The sequence below is a fragment of the Pseudonaja textilis genome, chromosome 2 (assembly GCF_049901715.1).
Source record: "Pseudonaja textilis isolate UNSWEBS1 chromosome 2, rPseTex1.2, whole genome shotgun sequence".
NCBI lineage: Eukaryota > Metazoa > Chordata > Lepidosauria > Squamata > Elapidae > Pseudonaja > Pseudonaja textilis.
The window spans coordinates 152,479,786-152,496,499 of NC_141991.1; the positions used below are offsets into that span (position 1 = coordinate 152,479,786).

The 16,714-nt window shown below is 37.0% G+C and overlaps 1 protein-coding gene across 9 annotated transcripts in view; it reads left to right on the forward strand.

The window, feature by feature from the left end:
- Positions 1-16,714, forward strand: part of DOCK6 (dedicator of cytokinesis 6) — a 187,360-nt gene that overhangs the window by 166,908 nt on the left and 3,738 nt on the right. For all 9 annotated transcript variants that reach the window (XM_087925984.1, XM_087925987.1, XM_087925985.1 and 6 more), the window contains 3 exons: positions 763-999; positions 1,508-1,651; positions 9,093-9,199. In XM_087925984.1, coding sequence (XP_087782110.1) covers positions 763-999; positions 1,508-1,651; positions 9,093-9,199 — 488 coding nt within the window. The remainder of the gene's footprint in view (positions 1-762; positions 1,000-1,507; positions 1,652-9,092; positions 9,200-16,714) is intronic.

Here is a 16,714-nt window from a genome sequence, read left to right on the forward strand (position 1 = left end):
ACATTGCTGTTTTACAGGCAGACTATATATTTAAACCAAGAAGACACGAGCATAAAGAAGCTGTGGATAGGCATAGCAATTCCTAAATATTCCTAGGTAAGAAGTGATTTGCCACATTTCTTCTTCCATACTACATATAGGTAAAGGTAAAGATTCCCCTTACACATATGTGCTAGTCGTTTCTGGCTCTAGGGGGTTGTGCTCATCTCTGTTACAAAGCCGAAGAGCCAGCAGTGTCCGAAGACGTCTCCGTGGTCATGTGGCCAGCATGACTAAACGCCGAAGGTGCACGGAATGCTGTTACCTTCCCACCAAAGTGGTCCCTATTATTCTACTTGCATTTTTACATGCTTTCAAACTGTTAGGTTGGCAGAAGCTTGGACAAGTAACAGGAGCTCACTCCATTATGCGGTGCTAGGGATTTGAACCACTGAATTGCCGACCATTCTGATTGACAAACTCAGCATCTTAGCCACTGAACCACTGTGTCCCATATCCTACATATACCCCAGTAGAAATGCCTTTAAGATTTCTCCTCTCATTCCATAAGCTACATATCTTGTCTTATAGACTATTGAAATGGCAAGGTTATTAGAAAGCTAATTCTGTTTCCTCCCTCCAAGAATCCAGTGCTGGGTTTGGGGGAGCTGCTCTCTTCTCTACTCACTTGTCCTTGTTCAAATTATAATCTGAACTCCAAGCAAGCAAGCACCTGATGCAACAGTGCTGAAAGGATGCTGATCCTTTCTTGTCTTGTCATAGGCATACATCCAGTTGACTTATGTGGAGCCTTTCTTTGACACATATGAACTGAAGGACCGTGTCACATATTTTGACAAGAACTACAATCTGCGCACTTTCATGTTTTGCACCCCTTTCACATTGGATGGACGAGCCCATGGGGATCTGCATGAGCAGTTCAAGCGCAAGACTCTGCTCACCACTTCTCATGCTTTCCCTTACATCAAAACTCGCATTAATGTCATCCACAAGGAAGAGGTAATGGGAGAATCAGCTCGTGAAGGTTTCAGGGATCACAATTACTGGGAGTGAAAAAATTGTAGAATATGATTTGTATGCAAAATTCAGATTACTGTAATTTATGACATATGGAAGTAAGCTTGACAATGTTTCAGCAGTACATTTTTAAAATCTCAGAAAAGTTAAATTAAGACAGAGAAATGGCTAGAAAATATTGCACTGTGAATGCAATGCAGAATTCTGCAAACTGTAGCATTCCTAGGCTGCGCTTTATAATAGGTCAGTTGAGAATAAATTATGCAAAATAGTAAATGTAACAAGCACTCATTGTAAATTAAATTACGTGAGAGAAGTCAGACAGTTATAACCTTTAATATAACATACTGTATGTAGAGCACACAAGTCCATATTTTCCTGATGCAAGACTTGAATTGGAACTAATTTTATATAGGGTGGGGGTTTTATGCATTTATACACATTGTTTTAGATACAAGAAGGTAATATGCTTGCCTTGCCTTGTCTCCAGATCATTCTTATTCCTATTGAAGTAGCCATAGAGGACATGCAGAAGAAGACTCAGGAATTGGCTTTTGCCACCCACCAGGAACCAGCTGATGCCAAGATGCTGCAGATGGTGCTTCAGGGATGTGTTGGAACCATAGTCAACCAGGTACTCAACCACAGAATGGGAAGAATGTTTTATTGAAGGCAGAGAGGCTTCAGGCCTGGTTATGTGATACACAGCAACTGCAGAAGATTCTGGGATTTACGTTTGGGGATGTATTTTGGGAGCAGCATTGATTGTGTTTGTCAGTGATTTATGGCAGAACCTGTATAGAGGTTGTCACTGTAGGATGCAATGGAGTGGCCAGCATGATGGGGCAGGAGAAACAAGGTGATTATGTTTTTTTTTTTTGAAAACAATTTTATTGGTTTTTTAACATACAAACAAAACGGACAAAACATAAAAGCATCAGCTCTCTTCCATACTTATATACAAACAGTGTGTCAGTTGGTTCATCAGATTTGTGCATTCAATTTCGTAGTCTCAATTACAATTATGTTACATAATAACTCTTATTATCAATCCAAACTTATATATCTTCATATCATTATTAAAAGAAAATCATTTGACTATACTTTTATTCATTCATACCTTATGAGATAACTATAATTTAAGTAATTTATTCTATAACAAATCATTTAATCATACCAGTTCTATCCTAAAAAAAAAAACACTTTATAAATGTAATGTCAAGTAGCACAAAAAGAAAAAAGAAACAATCAATAATATTCCTTATTACCTAACATTCTAAATATTCTATTTTTGTATTTCATTGTCCAACCATTGACAGAAAAGGTCCCAAATTTTATAAAATTGTTTATCTTCTTGCTCTCTAATTTCAAATGTCAATCTACTCATCTCAGCACATTCCAATATTTTCTTAATAATTTCTTCCTGCAATGGAATTTTCTCATTTTTCCAATTTTTTGCAAATACAATCCTAGCCGCAGTTAATACATTTACAATCAAATATTTCAAATCTTTACTGTATACATCTGGTAGGATTCCCAATAAGAAAAGCTCTGGTTTCAAGTCTATATGTTTCTTTGTCATTTTTTCCAACCACATGCGGATTTTAGTCCAGTATTTTCTAGCATCCTCACAAGTCCGCCACATATGGTAATATGAACCAGGTGTCTGATGACATTTCCAACATTTTTCCGATTTATTCTTAAACATTCTTGCTATCCTTGTCGGGGGGAAATGCCACCTGTAAAACATCTTATACAAATTTTCTTTATAAGCTGTAGACATTGTCATTTTATAATTTTGCGACCATAATTTCTGCCATTTCTCCAAGTCAATCCCATATCCAAAATTCCTCCCCCAAGCAATCATAGTTTCTTTAACTTGTTCTTCCTCTAGCTTAATTCCCAATAAGTAACCATATAGTTTTTTAATCACCTTTTCATCAGTACCTGTCAAAATCTTATCTAAATCAGTCTGTTTATCATAAAATCCCTCTGTTTTGGAATCTTCATCATACCTTGAGTGTATTTGCACATATGAAAACCAATTCATCTTTATACCTTGTTCCTCTAAATTTTGTATCGATTTAAGTTCACCCTTTTCATTCAATATTTCACCATATCTAACTGTTTGTTCCTTCTTATAAATTATAGGATAAGAAAATGCTTCTATCGTCGATAACCAAACTGGAATTTTCAAATAACATTGTTTTGTTATCTTTTCCCGATTTAGCCACAAAGACTCCCGTATATAATGTCTTCTAAAATGGCCCTGTGTTTTGGTTCCCTTGTACCATAGAAAAGCATGCCAACCCAACAACAAATCATGACCTTCTAGTGTCAACAATCTAGTCTTCCTTAATGTTATCCATTCCTTAACCCACATCAAATTTGCAGCTTGGTAGTACAACTCCCAATTAGGCAGGCCAAACCCTCCTCTAGTTCTAGCATCTTGCAAAAGCTTTAGCTTTATCCTCGCTTTCTTACCTTGCCATATATACTTCAGCACAATTTTATTTAAATCCTCAAAATAGTCTTTTCCAAGCCTAATTGGTATTGTTTGAAACAAAAATAAAATTCTGGGTAGAATATTCATCTTGATTGTTGAAATCCTCCCTATTAATGACAATTGTAGATTTTCCCATTTCTTCAAGTCTAAGGCTATCTGTTGTTTAAGTTTAGTATAATTATTCTCTTTTAATGTACTACATCTTGATGTCAAATATATCCCCAAATACTTAACCTTATTCATAACTTGGATTTTCAACAGATCTGCCAATTCTTCTCTTTGTCTTAGTAGCATGTTCTTTGACAAAATCTTTGTTTTATCTTTGTTTATTTTCAAACCAGCCACCTCACCATATGTCTCTATCTTTTCCAGTAGCTTCGAAGCTGTTTCTATAGGATCTTCCAAGATAAAAACTAAATCATCTGCAAAGGCTTGTAATTTAAATTCTTCCTTTTTAATTTTCATTCCTTTTATAGTTTTATCTTCTCTAATATTTCTATTCAGCACTTCCAAAGTCAATACAAATAACAAGGGAGAAAGAGGACATCCTTGTCTTGTGCCTTTTCTTATATTAATAGAGTCTGTAAATTCTCCCTCTATCATTACCTTTGCTGTTTGCTCATGATAAATTGCTTCTATTGCTTGGATAAATCTTCTAGCAAAACCCATCTGTTCCAGTAAAAGTAACATAAATCTCCAATTCACATTGTCAAATGCCTTTTGGGCATCTAAAAATATCAAAGCCATTTGCTTTTCAGGATGTGCCTCATAATATTCCAAAGTGTCCAAAATTACTCTCATGTTGTCTCTAATTTGTCTCTTTGGCAGGAATCCATTTTGATCTGAATGAATAAAATTATTCTAATATTTTTTAAGTCTTTCTGCTAATATCGAAGCAAAAATCTTATAGTCTGCATTTAATAGAGAAATCGGTCTATAGTTCTTAATTTGCAGTGGATCAGCCTCCTCTTTTGGAATAAGTGTAATATAAGCCTCTGACCATGTTTTAGGTATCGTCTTCTTTAACATTGCTTCATTCATAACATCTAAAAGTGGAATGCTCAATGATTCTTGTAATATTTTGTAGAATTCTGCAGGCAGCCCATCTGGACCTGGTGCTTTTCCATTATTTTGTTTCTTAAGTGCTTGACTTAATTCCATCATGTTATATTACTTCCTAACATTTCTTCAGTCTCTTTAGATATCTTAGGTAAGTTTGCATTCTGCAAGTACTGTTTAACTTTTTCCTCGTCAATGTTCTCTTTCTTGTATAATTGTCCATAGAAATCTCGAATAATTTCCTTTTTCTCTTTATTGCCATAACAAACTTGACCTTGCTTATCTATTAACTGCGATATTTTCCTCGACTCTTTCTCCTTTCTCAGCTTATATGCTAGCCATCTACCTGGCTTATTTGCATCTTCAAAGTAGTTCTGTTTAGCATTCCTAATATTCTGTGCCAGTTCTTCTTTCTCTATTAAGTCCATTTTATGTTTAGTTATATCCAGTTTCAATTTGATGTCTTTTTTCTGTGGCATTTTCTGTAGTTCTTTTTCAAGTCTTTTATACTCGTCTTCCAGGGCTTTAGTGGTTTGCCTTTTCCTAATATTCTTTTTTCTTATGTAGTCTATTATCAAACCTCTCGCATATGCCTTCATTGTGTCCCAAACATTCTGCGCTGAAGTATCTTCTTTTCTATTTTCTTTAAAAAAAAAGGCCAGTTCTTTCTCGAACCATTGTGAAAAGTCCTTCTCCTTTAAAATAGCATTATTTAACGTCCATCTCGATCTTTTTTTTTGTCCCTTCCATTTAATAGTCAATGGGTTGTGATCTGCCCAAGTACTTGCTTCAATGTTTATTTCTTGGATACTAGATGTTAGTTCTGTTGAAATCCAGACCATATCTAATCTGGACCATGATAAGTGTCTATTTGAATAAAAAGTATATTGTTTGGTTTTAGCATTTCTTTCTCTCCATATATCCTTTAAAATTAATTCATCTGTCATTTTAAAAAAGGATTTAGGAAGTGTCTTTATATTGTGCTTTGCTGTTGTTGCTATATATTCCAATTTATTGTCCACAATTCCATTAAAGTCCCCCATCATAATTATATTAGCATAGTCCAGTCCAGTCATTTTCATATGTAATTTTTTATAGCATTCTTCTTGTTTATCATTCGGAGCGTAAATTGCAGTCAAAAGTATTTTTATATTATTATCCATCATTTCCAGCATTAATATTCTTCCATCTTCATCAGCGTAAATCAATTTTGCGGGGATGGCCTCTTTAATATATAAAACCACTCCTCTTTTCTTACATTGAGTCAAAGAAGTAAATAATTTCCCTAGTTTTCGCTGTACTAACAATTGTTCATGTTGTTTTTTAATATGTACTTCTTGTAAGCAAATTATATCAAACTTTAATTTCCCTAATTTATGAAAAATCTTCCTTCTCTTAACAGCTGAATTCAGTCCATTTATATTCATTGTGATCAGTTTTTTCTCTTCCATGATGATATTTTATATTTAGGTTTGGCAGGTCTCATACATCTTGGTTCACGTTGGTCTTTGATATCCACCTGTCCACCTATTACGCCTTCATCTTTTTCAATCTCCATTTGTTCCTCTTGAGATTCAGTTAATGGGACCTCTTTTTCTGCTTCTTCCTCTCTCCTTCCAAAAAATTCTGCATAGAAGAGTTCTGCTTTCTCAATTGAATCAATTCTATATCTCTGTTCTTGCCATATAAACATCAGTCCTTCTGGGATCAGCCATCTATAATTCACCTCCTTTTTCAATAACACTTTGGTCAGAAATCGATATTCTCCTCTCATCTCTCTCACTCTTCTAGGTATTTGTTTTAAGACCAAGATTTCTTTGCCTTTATATTTCAACATCTTCTCTCTTACCGCTTGTAGAATTTGTGTCTTGATGGATTTTTTAGTAAATCTAATGTGAACTTCTCTGGGTAGGTTATTTCTCATCGCATATCTTGTGGAAACTCGATATATCTCATCTACTCCATCCATCATCTTTGCCTTTGTTATTTCCAAAGCATCAGCCAAGATTTCTATCATTATCGCAGCCAAATCTTGCCCTTTTTCTTCCTCTATATTTTGAAATCTAAGATAGAATTCTGACCTCTCCATCTCCCACTTCAGCATCCCACTTTGTTCTTGTTCAACCACTATTAATCTAGTATCAATATTTCCAATCTTCTTCTCTCTTCGTTTACCCTCTTCTTCAACTTTTTGAAGTCTCACATCATACTTCATCATCATCTGTTGGATATTTTCCACTTTTTCTTCAGTCTTCCCTGTTCTTTGTTCAATGATATCTATTTTTATCTTAAGGTCTTGAATTCCTTGCATAATCGTCTGTAAGGTTACTTTTTCTTGCTCTTTATCTTGCTTTAACATTACCTGCATTGAACGTTGTCCTCCAGATGGTGGGGAAGCAGAAGTAGATGTAGAAGCACCCGGAGGTATGGGTTTCCTGCTCATTTTAAATGGTTCAAGATCTTCAAATTCTTTCAAATTTTAATCCAATTAAAAACATAGCCAATTATAATCCAGAGTGGGAAAGTCCAATAATAAAAAGCCCAGTAGTAAAGGAGAGCAAAAAAGAAAAAAAAGAGGAAAAAAGAAAAAAGGTTCTTCAGGTTCTTCCTGACCCTAATCCAATTATGAGGTAGTCCACAATAAAAAATAAAAATAAGAAGAAGAAGAAAAACCAATAATAATAATAAAAAAAGCAATGCAAAAAAGATTTCTTCAGGTTCTTCACACCTTAATCCAGCTAAAAAATCTCAATTTAAAAAAAAAAGAAAAGGAGGCTAAAATAATCCAAAAGCATAGATAGAAAAAGCAAAGATCCCAATGAAAACGGAAAAAAAGATAAAAATAACAGTAAAAATAAACAATTCTAAGGCTTCCCCTTGAAAATAAAAAGTAAGAATAAAGACATTACTAAAATAAAAACTTACAATAATGCTAGTGGCGGGGGGTAGCGAAACTAAAAAAAAAGATTAAAAAAAAGAAACAACACACTGCACTCTATTTAGTTGTCCAAGGCTCTTGTTATGACTCACTTCCCTTTCCCACAGGCTTCAAAGCCAAGCCATAAATATTTAATTGTTGATAGAAATCCAGAAGAACACCTGTAATAATATTCTACTGCGCTCTTCCCTCTATCTTATCAAATTAGAATGTCCTTGAGAAGGAGTCTTTCACAGTTCTCTCCACTTCAAGTAAGATATTTTCAAGCCTCTAGTTGGCAGTGTTACAAAGTTTCTTAGTTCTCACTTTCCCCCCTCCTCTCAGAAAAGCATAGTTGAAGTTAAAAAAATAAGAACAAGAAATATATACATATATATACAAAAAGAGAAATAACCAAAGGGAGCCTCTAGCCTAGAAAAAAAAGTTTAAAAATTATATATATATAAAGAAATCAGTCCGGTTATCTACTAAGTAACAATGAAGTCCGGTAGCAAAAAAAATAAAAAAATAAAAATAAAGCCTCACTTTGATGTCTCCCTTAAAAAAACACCGCTTATTGAATTTTGTCAAAAATCACACAGATTTCTTCTAGCAATCAAAGTGTCCTTTCAAACCTCAAAGTATTGGAAAAAAAAAAAAGTTTCTCACCCAGCCGACACACTTTCTCTTTCAGCCTCTTCCTTTCCGGAGCTGCCCCGACTTCAGCAGCTTGGGGGCTGCCTCTCCGCCGCCAGCAAAAGGGACTTCTCCTGGGTCATCCAGGGACTTTGCGGTGTCCCTGGGATCCACAGGGTGCGCCCCTCACAATAACCGTCCCTACAGGACGGTTTAGGTCCGTTTGGACCGGCCAGGGGCGAAGATATCGGCTGCAATCATAGAGCTCGATTGCAAGCCGTATCGTCTCGGCGCCAGCTCCTCCCCTCTCCCAAGGTGATTATGTTGATGCAGTGGGTACCAGAGGGCTTCCAGGTACAATTCAGTGTTGATCTTCACCTCTAAACCCTTTTGTGGCTTAGGCTCAGGTTTTGGTTACCCACAGGACTGCCTTCTAAGACCAGTCATTTTTGCCCAACCAGTAAGACCAAATAGAATTGACGTATTACAGGTCCTGATTTTAAAACAATGTCATTTTTTAAAGGGTCCTAGGAGACATGTCTTCTCTATAGCTGTACCTGCCTCTTGGAACAGCATTTTTTTCTGAGGTCCTCATTCCTGCTGTATTTTCATAAAACATTAGTAATGTGCCTCTTTCAGTAGGCTCTGAGGCAAGGTGAAATGATTAGCTCTCTTGAAAGGGCATCTTGGATTTAAGATTGTTTGAGTTTGGTGTATGCATTACTGTTTTCTTGGTTCTTGCTTTATTTTATTTTTTATTTTATAATGTGTAAGCCTTCCAAAGGTATGCCAGTGAAAGAGGCAGCATTCAGGTTGATAACTAAATAAAAATAACAATGTCTAAGAGTGGCCTAAATGGAATGGCAAGGGAAAGAAATCTTTCCATGTATGTCCCAGATCCTGACTCCAGTTCAGGCATTCTTACCATACTACATCTCCATGGCCTTTCTGTTGCAGGGTCCCCTGGAAGTGGCACAGGTATTTTTGGCTGAAATCCCTGATGACCCCAAGCTCTATCGACACCACAACAAACTCCGACTGTGCTTCAAAGATTTCACTAAGAGGTAATAAACAACGTCATAGGCTCAATTCATGATTTGGTAACTACATTTATATGCTATTCCATCATATTTAGGGCCTTACAAAAATCATTGCAAATAATAATGTTAATAATGTGCAAGAACATAGGATAAAGCAGCATCACATAACTTCAGTAAAAATAGATTTAATCTATAATTGCAATAGATTCAAATGCTCATAATATAAAAGTTTGGGTGAGAAAATGAAGTGGCTCCACCCAAGGAGATCTCTAGACAAAATTCTCAATATAGATAGCCATCCAAGTATGATGTGTTACACCAGAAATGACCCTTAAAACTTGCAAACTTCTCACATTAATCCAGATGCAACTGTTTTATTTCAGAACATCTTTGCTGGGATTAACATGAGGCTGAGATCCCCATGTGCTTTTCCTCCCTTTGCAGAGAACAATTTAGATTATATGAGTCTTCATAATAGAGTCAATAAATGTCTTTTTGGGCAGCATAAAAACAACTCCAAGATGATATACCAGAAATGGTCTTGGAGAATGAAGGAGATTTCTTTTGCAAGTTATATAGGGAAGGTCAGTGAAAAGACATATCCAGAATTTGTACAGGGAAGAAAAAGGTTTCTTCAATAATAACTTTAGAAAGCTTGTCTCAGCTACTCTTTGGCACAAATCCAGGAAGAAAATAAGACACTCTTCGCTTCAGTATTTCGTAGCACAAAGGCTTATTGTTTATTCCTTCCTCCGCAAGGAGTCCGAGATAATAGTTAAGCAAACAAAATAAAGTTGGATCTAACCCGAGTTTCCTGGGACTCGATATTTATACTGATTTCCCCTCATTACCCTTCATTACCCATGATTACCCTTATTACCCATGATTACCATTTTTAATGATAATTATTCGTATGAACTCAATCACATGAATCGTGGTTAATGCATAGAGCTTCACCTCACAGCATTTTACATAGACTGCGCATATTATTATGATACAGAGTTTATTCTGATGAAGAGGAATGCCATCCTTCAGGTTGCTGTGGCTTCGATGCAAACGCGTGTGTTGCATAGTCGCGACATGCGTCCCCCTCTACCAGGAACCAGTCTATAAAACAATATACATTATATCATTAATTATGTGTCTACTTGTGGTCCAGGTTTATCAGGATATTTAGTGTGAAATTGCCTTATCAGTCTATTTGCACACACATCTGCTACTTTCACCCAGGTTGCTTCTGTTTCAGGATATCCTTTCTGTTCTTATCTCACGTGTATCCACAGGTGAGAATCCAAAGTTCCAGAGTTCAAATATTCAAGCAAAACAAAACCAGACCCAAAAGAATTAACTGCTCTGTTTTCACAGTCCTTGGCAGTCTTCATGGAATCTGTCTGGCAAGTCCGAATTGTCCATAACTCATGACAGCCGCTTCAAACGTATTCTTCCGAATCCAAAAGGCACTTTGCTTCGAGCGGGGGAGAGGCGTTAATACGCTCCTTATATATCCCCTGAAGGGGCGTGTCAGTCTCTTTAATTAATCCTTGGCTGGATGTCTCTTTTCTAATTGAGATTGACGTCTCAATCTTCTCGTAGTCCTAGCATCAAGCCAGCATCTGGCAGTTTCATCATCGCTTGAAGCCTCTGGCACACCTTCCTGATTAACAGTTCACACCTGAGGTGCAATCAGGGAGGGAGTTCCAGAAGAGGAAGACGCCTCTGAAACTTCTAATAAATCAGGCTCATCTCTCAGATTCAACTCCTCCTCCTCCCCCAGACTCCTCTCAACGTCGCTCAGTAATGCAGGCTTGAATCTCAATGCCAGATCTTCCTCATCACTCGAGCCTACATCTGCTGACTGACCTGGTTCAAACCTCAGAGGCACAACACCTTTCCATCTCACTAAGTATTGTAACACTTTTCTACATATCTGCAAATCTAGAATTTTATCAATTTCAGCATGGGTTACATCTTTAGCTATTACAAATTCCTCAAGTTGAAGTATATCAATGTATTCTACAGGCTTAAGTAAACTAGCATGAAATACAGGATGTATTCGATGTAACCGTGGTGGCAATTTAAGTTTTACAGTTACGGGGTTTATCACTTTCGTAATTTGGAAAGGACCAATATATTTTGGTCCCAATTTTCAACTATTTAGATGTAATTTTATATATTTAGTTGATAGGTAAAAATTATCTCCAGGTTTGAATGCTTTATACTCTTTTCTTGTCTGCTTGATGTTTATAGTCTAGTGCTGTTTTACTGAAAGTTACCAACTATCCTGAACATTTTTTGACCACATTTGGACATTTATGGGTTGTTGTTCATCACATTATAAATCAGGAATTGGCACAAATTCTATCCCATTTACTACCTGGAATGGGCTATATCCTGTGCTTTCATGTATAGCATTATTATATGCTACTTCAGCAAATGGAAGTAAATCAGCCCATTCTCGCTGTTGATAAGATGTATATGATCTCAAATACCTTTCAATCATCGCATTAGCTCTTTCAGCAGCACCATTGGTGCTGGGATGGTATGCAGAGCTAAGACCTTGAGAGCATCCTAAAAGGCGTACAAACACTCTCCAAAATCGTGCTGTGAATTGCACACCTCTATTATCCTCCTAGGTATGCCATGTAATCTATATATACGTTTTATAAACAGGTTGGCTAATTTTGTTGCCAAAGGTAATCCTTTACATGGTATAAAGTGAGCTTGTTTTGAAAACAAGTCTATAATAGTCCAGATTACTGTATATCCATTACTGCTGGGCAACTCCACAATAAAGTCCTTGGCTATATCTTGCCACAGCCAGTTTGGATCCGATACAGCTTGTAATAGTCCTAAAGGTTTTCCTACTGGAGGTTTCGTAGTAGCACAAATGTGGCATTCTTTAAGGTAGTGTTCAATGTCTGATCTCATACATGGCCACCAAAACTGCCGCCTTACCAAATGTAGTGTTTTTAAAAATCCAAAATGTCCAGCCTGCCTTACATCATGATATTGGGATAATATCTTTTTCCTACAATTTGATGGAACATATATTTTATCCCCTCTCCAATACAATCCATCTTTATGTAAACCGGTACTATTATTTGTTTTTATCAATACATCCATTTTTGTAGCCTCTTCTAATTCCTTTTTGGTTATCGCTTTTGTGGTCAACATCTGAATTTGTTCGGTTGACGGTCCTACAGAGATCATGGGCTGAATAACCATCTCTAGACATATTGTATTGAGGTAGTCTAGAACAGTGGTCCCCAACCTTTTTGTACCAGGGACCAGTTTCACGCAGAAAACTTTTTCAAGGACCGGGGGAGGGGGGAAGACACTTTTTCAAGGAGGTGGGTGGGAGGAGTCCAAGTTTGGTGGTTTGCTTGCAGACGTTTCATTACCTGACTAGATAACATCTTGATGTTGTTACCTAGTCGGGTAATAAAACGTCTGCCAGCAAACCACCAAGTTCAGGAAGCGCCAATGCCTCCTCATTGCAACCCTGAGCAATAGATATTCTCTTCTATTGGGATATTTAAAACAGAGGGTTTCAGCTGCAGATTCAGGAACTGCGCCGGGCTGAGGAGCGCCTTCAAAACTGAGTGCTGGGCGGCGGCGGCCCACAGCTGTCTCCGCGGCTCAGGACAAGTCCCTGCAGGATGGCTGAGAAGCCCCGCCGCTCAGCCCTGCCTCTCTCAGCCTCATCCCTCAGGTGTCTCCCTCCCTCCCTCAGCCTTATCCCTCAGGTGTCTGCCTCGTTCCTCTCTCAGTCGCTCTCTCGCTCCTCCACCAGCCCAGGAAGAAACTGCTTCAAAGAAGCCGGCAGGGTGGCTTTTCCTGTCAGCGCAGCTCCTCCGAAGCGCCTGTTCACCCCCACCCCGCCGCCCGCGATTCAATCCAGTGCTCCGTTCTGCCTGTCTGCCTGCCTGCCTTCGTTTCTGGTTGTTTTGGAGCAGCTTCAGCTGAGTAAAAGAGGCGAATAGTTATTATTCTCAGCGAAAGCTACTCCGAAACAACCAGAAACGAAGGCAGGCAGGCAGGCAGGCAGAACGGAGCACTGGATTGAACCGTGGGCGGTGGGGTGGGGGTTAACGGGCACTTCGGAGGAGCTGCGCTGACAGGAAAAGCCACCCTGCCGGCTTCTTTGAAGCAGTTTCTTCCTGGGCTGGTGGAGGAGCGAGAGAGTGACTGAGAGAGGAACGAGGTGGGAGGAAACCGAAGCCGCTGAGCCGGAGAGCAGGACAGGCTTTGGTTGCTTCCTCCCTCCCCTTCTTTCATTTGTGTCCTTGATCCCTGATCCCAGCAGCATTCACCGAAGGCGAAGAAAGCCGCCATTTTTATTTTATTTTTATTTTCTTTGCGGCCCGGTACAAAATGATCCACGGCCCCGTACCGGTCTGCGGCCCGGTGGTTGGGGACCCCTGGTCTAGATAGTGCATCTGCCATGAAGTTTTAACCTCCTGGAACATATTGCAACTGGAAATCAAAACGTTTAAAATACAAAGCCCATCTTACTTGTTTAGGGGATAGTTTTCTCGGTTTCTGTAATGCTAGTAAATTTTTATGGTCCGTCCAAACTTCGAATTTTTCTTTCAACCCTTCTAATAGGTGTCTCCATGTACTAAGTGCCCATTTTACAGCAAAAGCCTCCTATTTCCAAATAGCCCACCTGCGTTCTGTGATTGTAAATTTCCGTGATGTATATGCACGTGGCTGTAATTGTCCATCAATGTTATACTGTAAGAAGACAGCCCCCACAGCCACATCATTTGCATCAGCTTGTACTACAAAACTTTTGGTTGTATCAGGATGTTTTAAAATGGGCTCTTGAGCAAATAAAGCTTTCAGGTTGTCAAATGCTCGCTGACACTCCTGTGACCATACAATGGGTTGACTAGGTCTGGGTTTTAGTGCTTGATGTTTAGTTTTTAACAATTCTGTTAGTGGTAAAGCATTTTGCGTGAATTTAGGAATAAACTGCTGGTAAAAGTTCGCAAATCCTAAAAAACTTTACAATTGCTTTCATGTTTTTGGTTCTTTCCAATCAACTACAGCTCTGACTTTATTGGGATCCATTTCTATTCCTTTATTGGATATGAACCCAAATAATCTAATGACGTACAGTGAAACTCGCACTTCAAAAGTTTCACATATAATTTGGTATCAAGTAATTTTTTCAGAACTTTTCTCACTAAGGTCACATGTTCCTCCATTGTTTTGGTATAAATTAAAATATCATCTAAATATACTAGAATGCCACGATATAAATATTCTTGTAATACTTCATTTATAAGTTGCATGAAGACAGCAGGTGCCCCTTGCAACCCAAATGGCATAACGTTAAACTGAAAACTTCCAAGGGGGCAATTAAAAGTAGTTTTCCATTGATCCCCCTCTCGTATTCAAACTCTATAGTAGGCTTCTCGTAAGTCCAATTTTGTAAAATACCTGACAGTTGCTAACGTTGCTAACAAATAGTTGATCAGTGGTAAAGGATATACATTATCTATACAAATAGCATTGAGCCTGCGGAAATCAACACAAAAACATAATCCACCATCTTTTTTTCTCTCAAAATAAAACAGGGGCAGCTATATGTGATTTCCCGGGTTGAATAAATCCACGTGCCAAATTTTTATCTATATATTGTCTCATTTCCTCCATCTCTTTTTTTTAAAACAAATTTTATTAACTTTAAAGACAAACAAAACAAAACATCATTAAACATTGAAAACATAAAACCTCTTTCCATTATAAATCTTTACAAGGCAGGTAAAATATTATTTTATATCGCATACTTCTAATTTACCCCATTTCCATATAGACACATAAATTCCCTTTAACAAATTTCACATTATTTCTCTTTACTCTTATTCAATCACATTCCTTTTCTATATTTATCCTCTATTAAATCATCATATTTATATTTCTCTCTGACTTGTTTACAATTATTCTCATCTGACATTCCTCCGAGATTTTATTAATTCTCAATTGAACATACACACACAAAACACAAAAACATAAAACTTCCTTTTAGAAAGTAGCTTGGCCCCAGATTACCTCTTTTTGTATGGACTTCAATTAAATTCATGCTCTTCTTATATACCGTTACCTATCTTGTTTACCATTCTATATCTTCTATATAACTCCTCCCCGCTTTTCCCTCTTCTTAATTCTATTTTATATATTTCATCTTGCTTTGTCAATATTTTTTTATCTTTTGTCCATTCTTTTCCATTTAAACATTTATCTCATTCCCAATATAAAAAAAAGATAATTTCTCCTGAAATCACTAGAGTATGATGCCTTTCTATCATTCCCCTAAATTGACATTTAAAATAGCACCTAAATCCAATCTGATTCTGCTTAGTACATTCTACTATTTCAATAACAAATACTACAATAATAAATCTATAATAACATCAGCACATTAGCCCGTTAAACTCTATAATTAAACTAATATTTTAAACATTTCCTTTAATATTTTATTAAAACTTAAAATCATTATTAAACATTTTAACATTATACTTTAATATTTTAATCTTTTATTGAATCTTATAAAATTCTAATTTTCTATTTTTAATACAAATACTACAATACTATCATGTGTACTTTGCAGAATCCCCCCCTTTTTTTAATCATACATTACCCTTTGTCCCTAAAAAAAGTTTTCTTTTTCCCATCTTGTTTTATACCTTTGTGACTTTTTTCCCCCTTTTCCCTTTCTTTCTTGACCCACCTAGCCTTTTTACCCACTCCTCTCCTAACCTCCGCCTTTTTGGCTTCCCCTCTCTGTTGTATTCTTCTTTCCTTTTGCTTTCTAGCATTATATTGATTTTGCATCTTATTTTTCCCTTTCATAGATATTTTTTTAAGTCTTAAGTCCTTCCTTTTCCCTCCTCTCTTTCTCCTTTCTTTCTTAATCAAGCTTTTTAGTTCATTAAAAATGGCTTCGTCTTCCTCCGCTTCTTCCAGCTGTTGTTGAATTTGCTGACAAATAGCAAACGCCATTTCTAAAAAGCAAAGGGCTTCTCCCATAGCGTCCTTGCCTTCTTTCCTTATTTTTACGTATTGTTTTCTTAGTTCATCGAGAAATAGAGCCATTATAAACTTTTCTTCTTCTTTTTCTTTATCCTCTTCTTGTTATTAAGCCAACCAAAATATTTCCAAACTTAAAACAATTCCCCAAAGTCCCAAAGTCATCCAACAGTCCAAGCAAAGCACAAAATTCTTCCTTTTGCAGTTTCTCTTCCTGGGGTAATGTCAGTTAGGAAAAAAACCCCAATCTGTATTTTAAATCCTTTTTGCAATTAGCTTCTAGTCTCTTAATCTTCAAGGCCTCCAACAAAGTCTTAGTATAAATTTTTTTTTTCCAAACCTCTCCCTTCCCACTTGTAACAAAGGGCTTTAAATTTTTACCTTCTGTTAAAAAGCAGATTTTCCATGTCCATTTGTTAGTTCCGTAAGGGAGGGAGAGTAACTTTCCCTTTCAGCACTTTCATTCGCCGCTTTAGGAAACCTCCATTGGGAACATTGTAA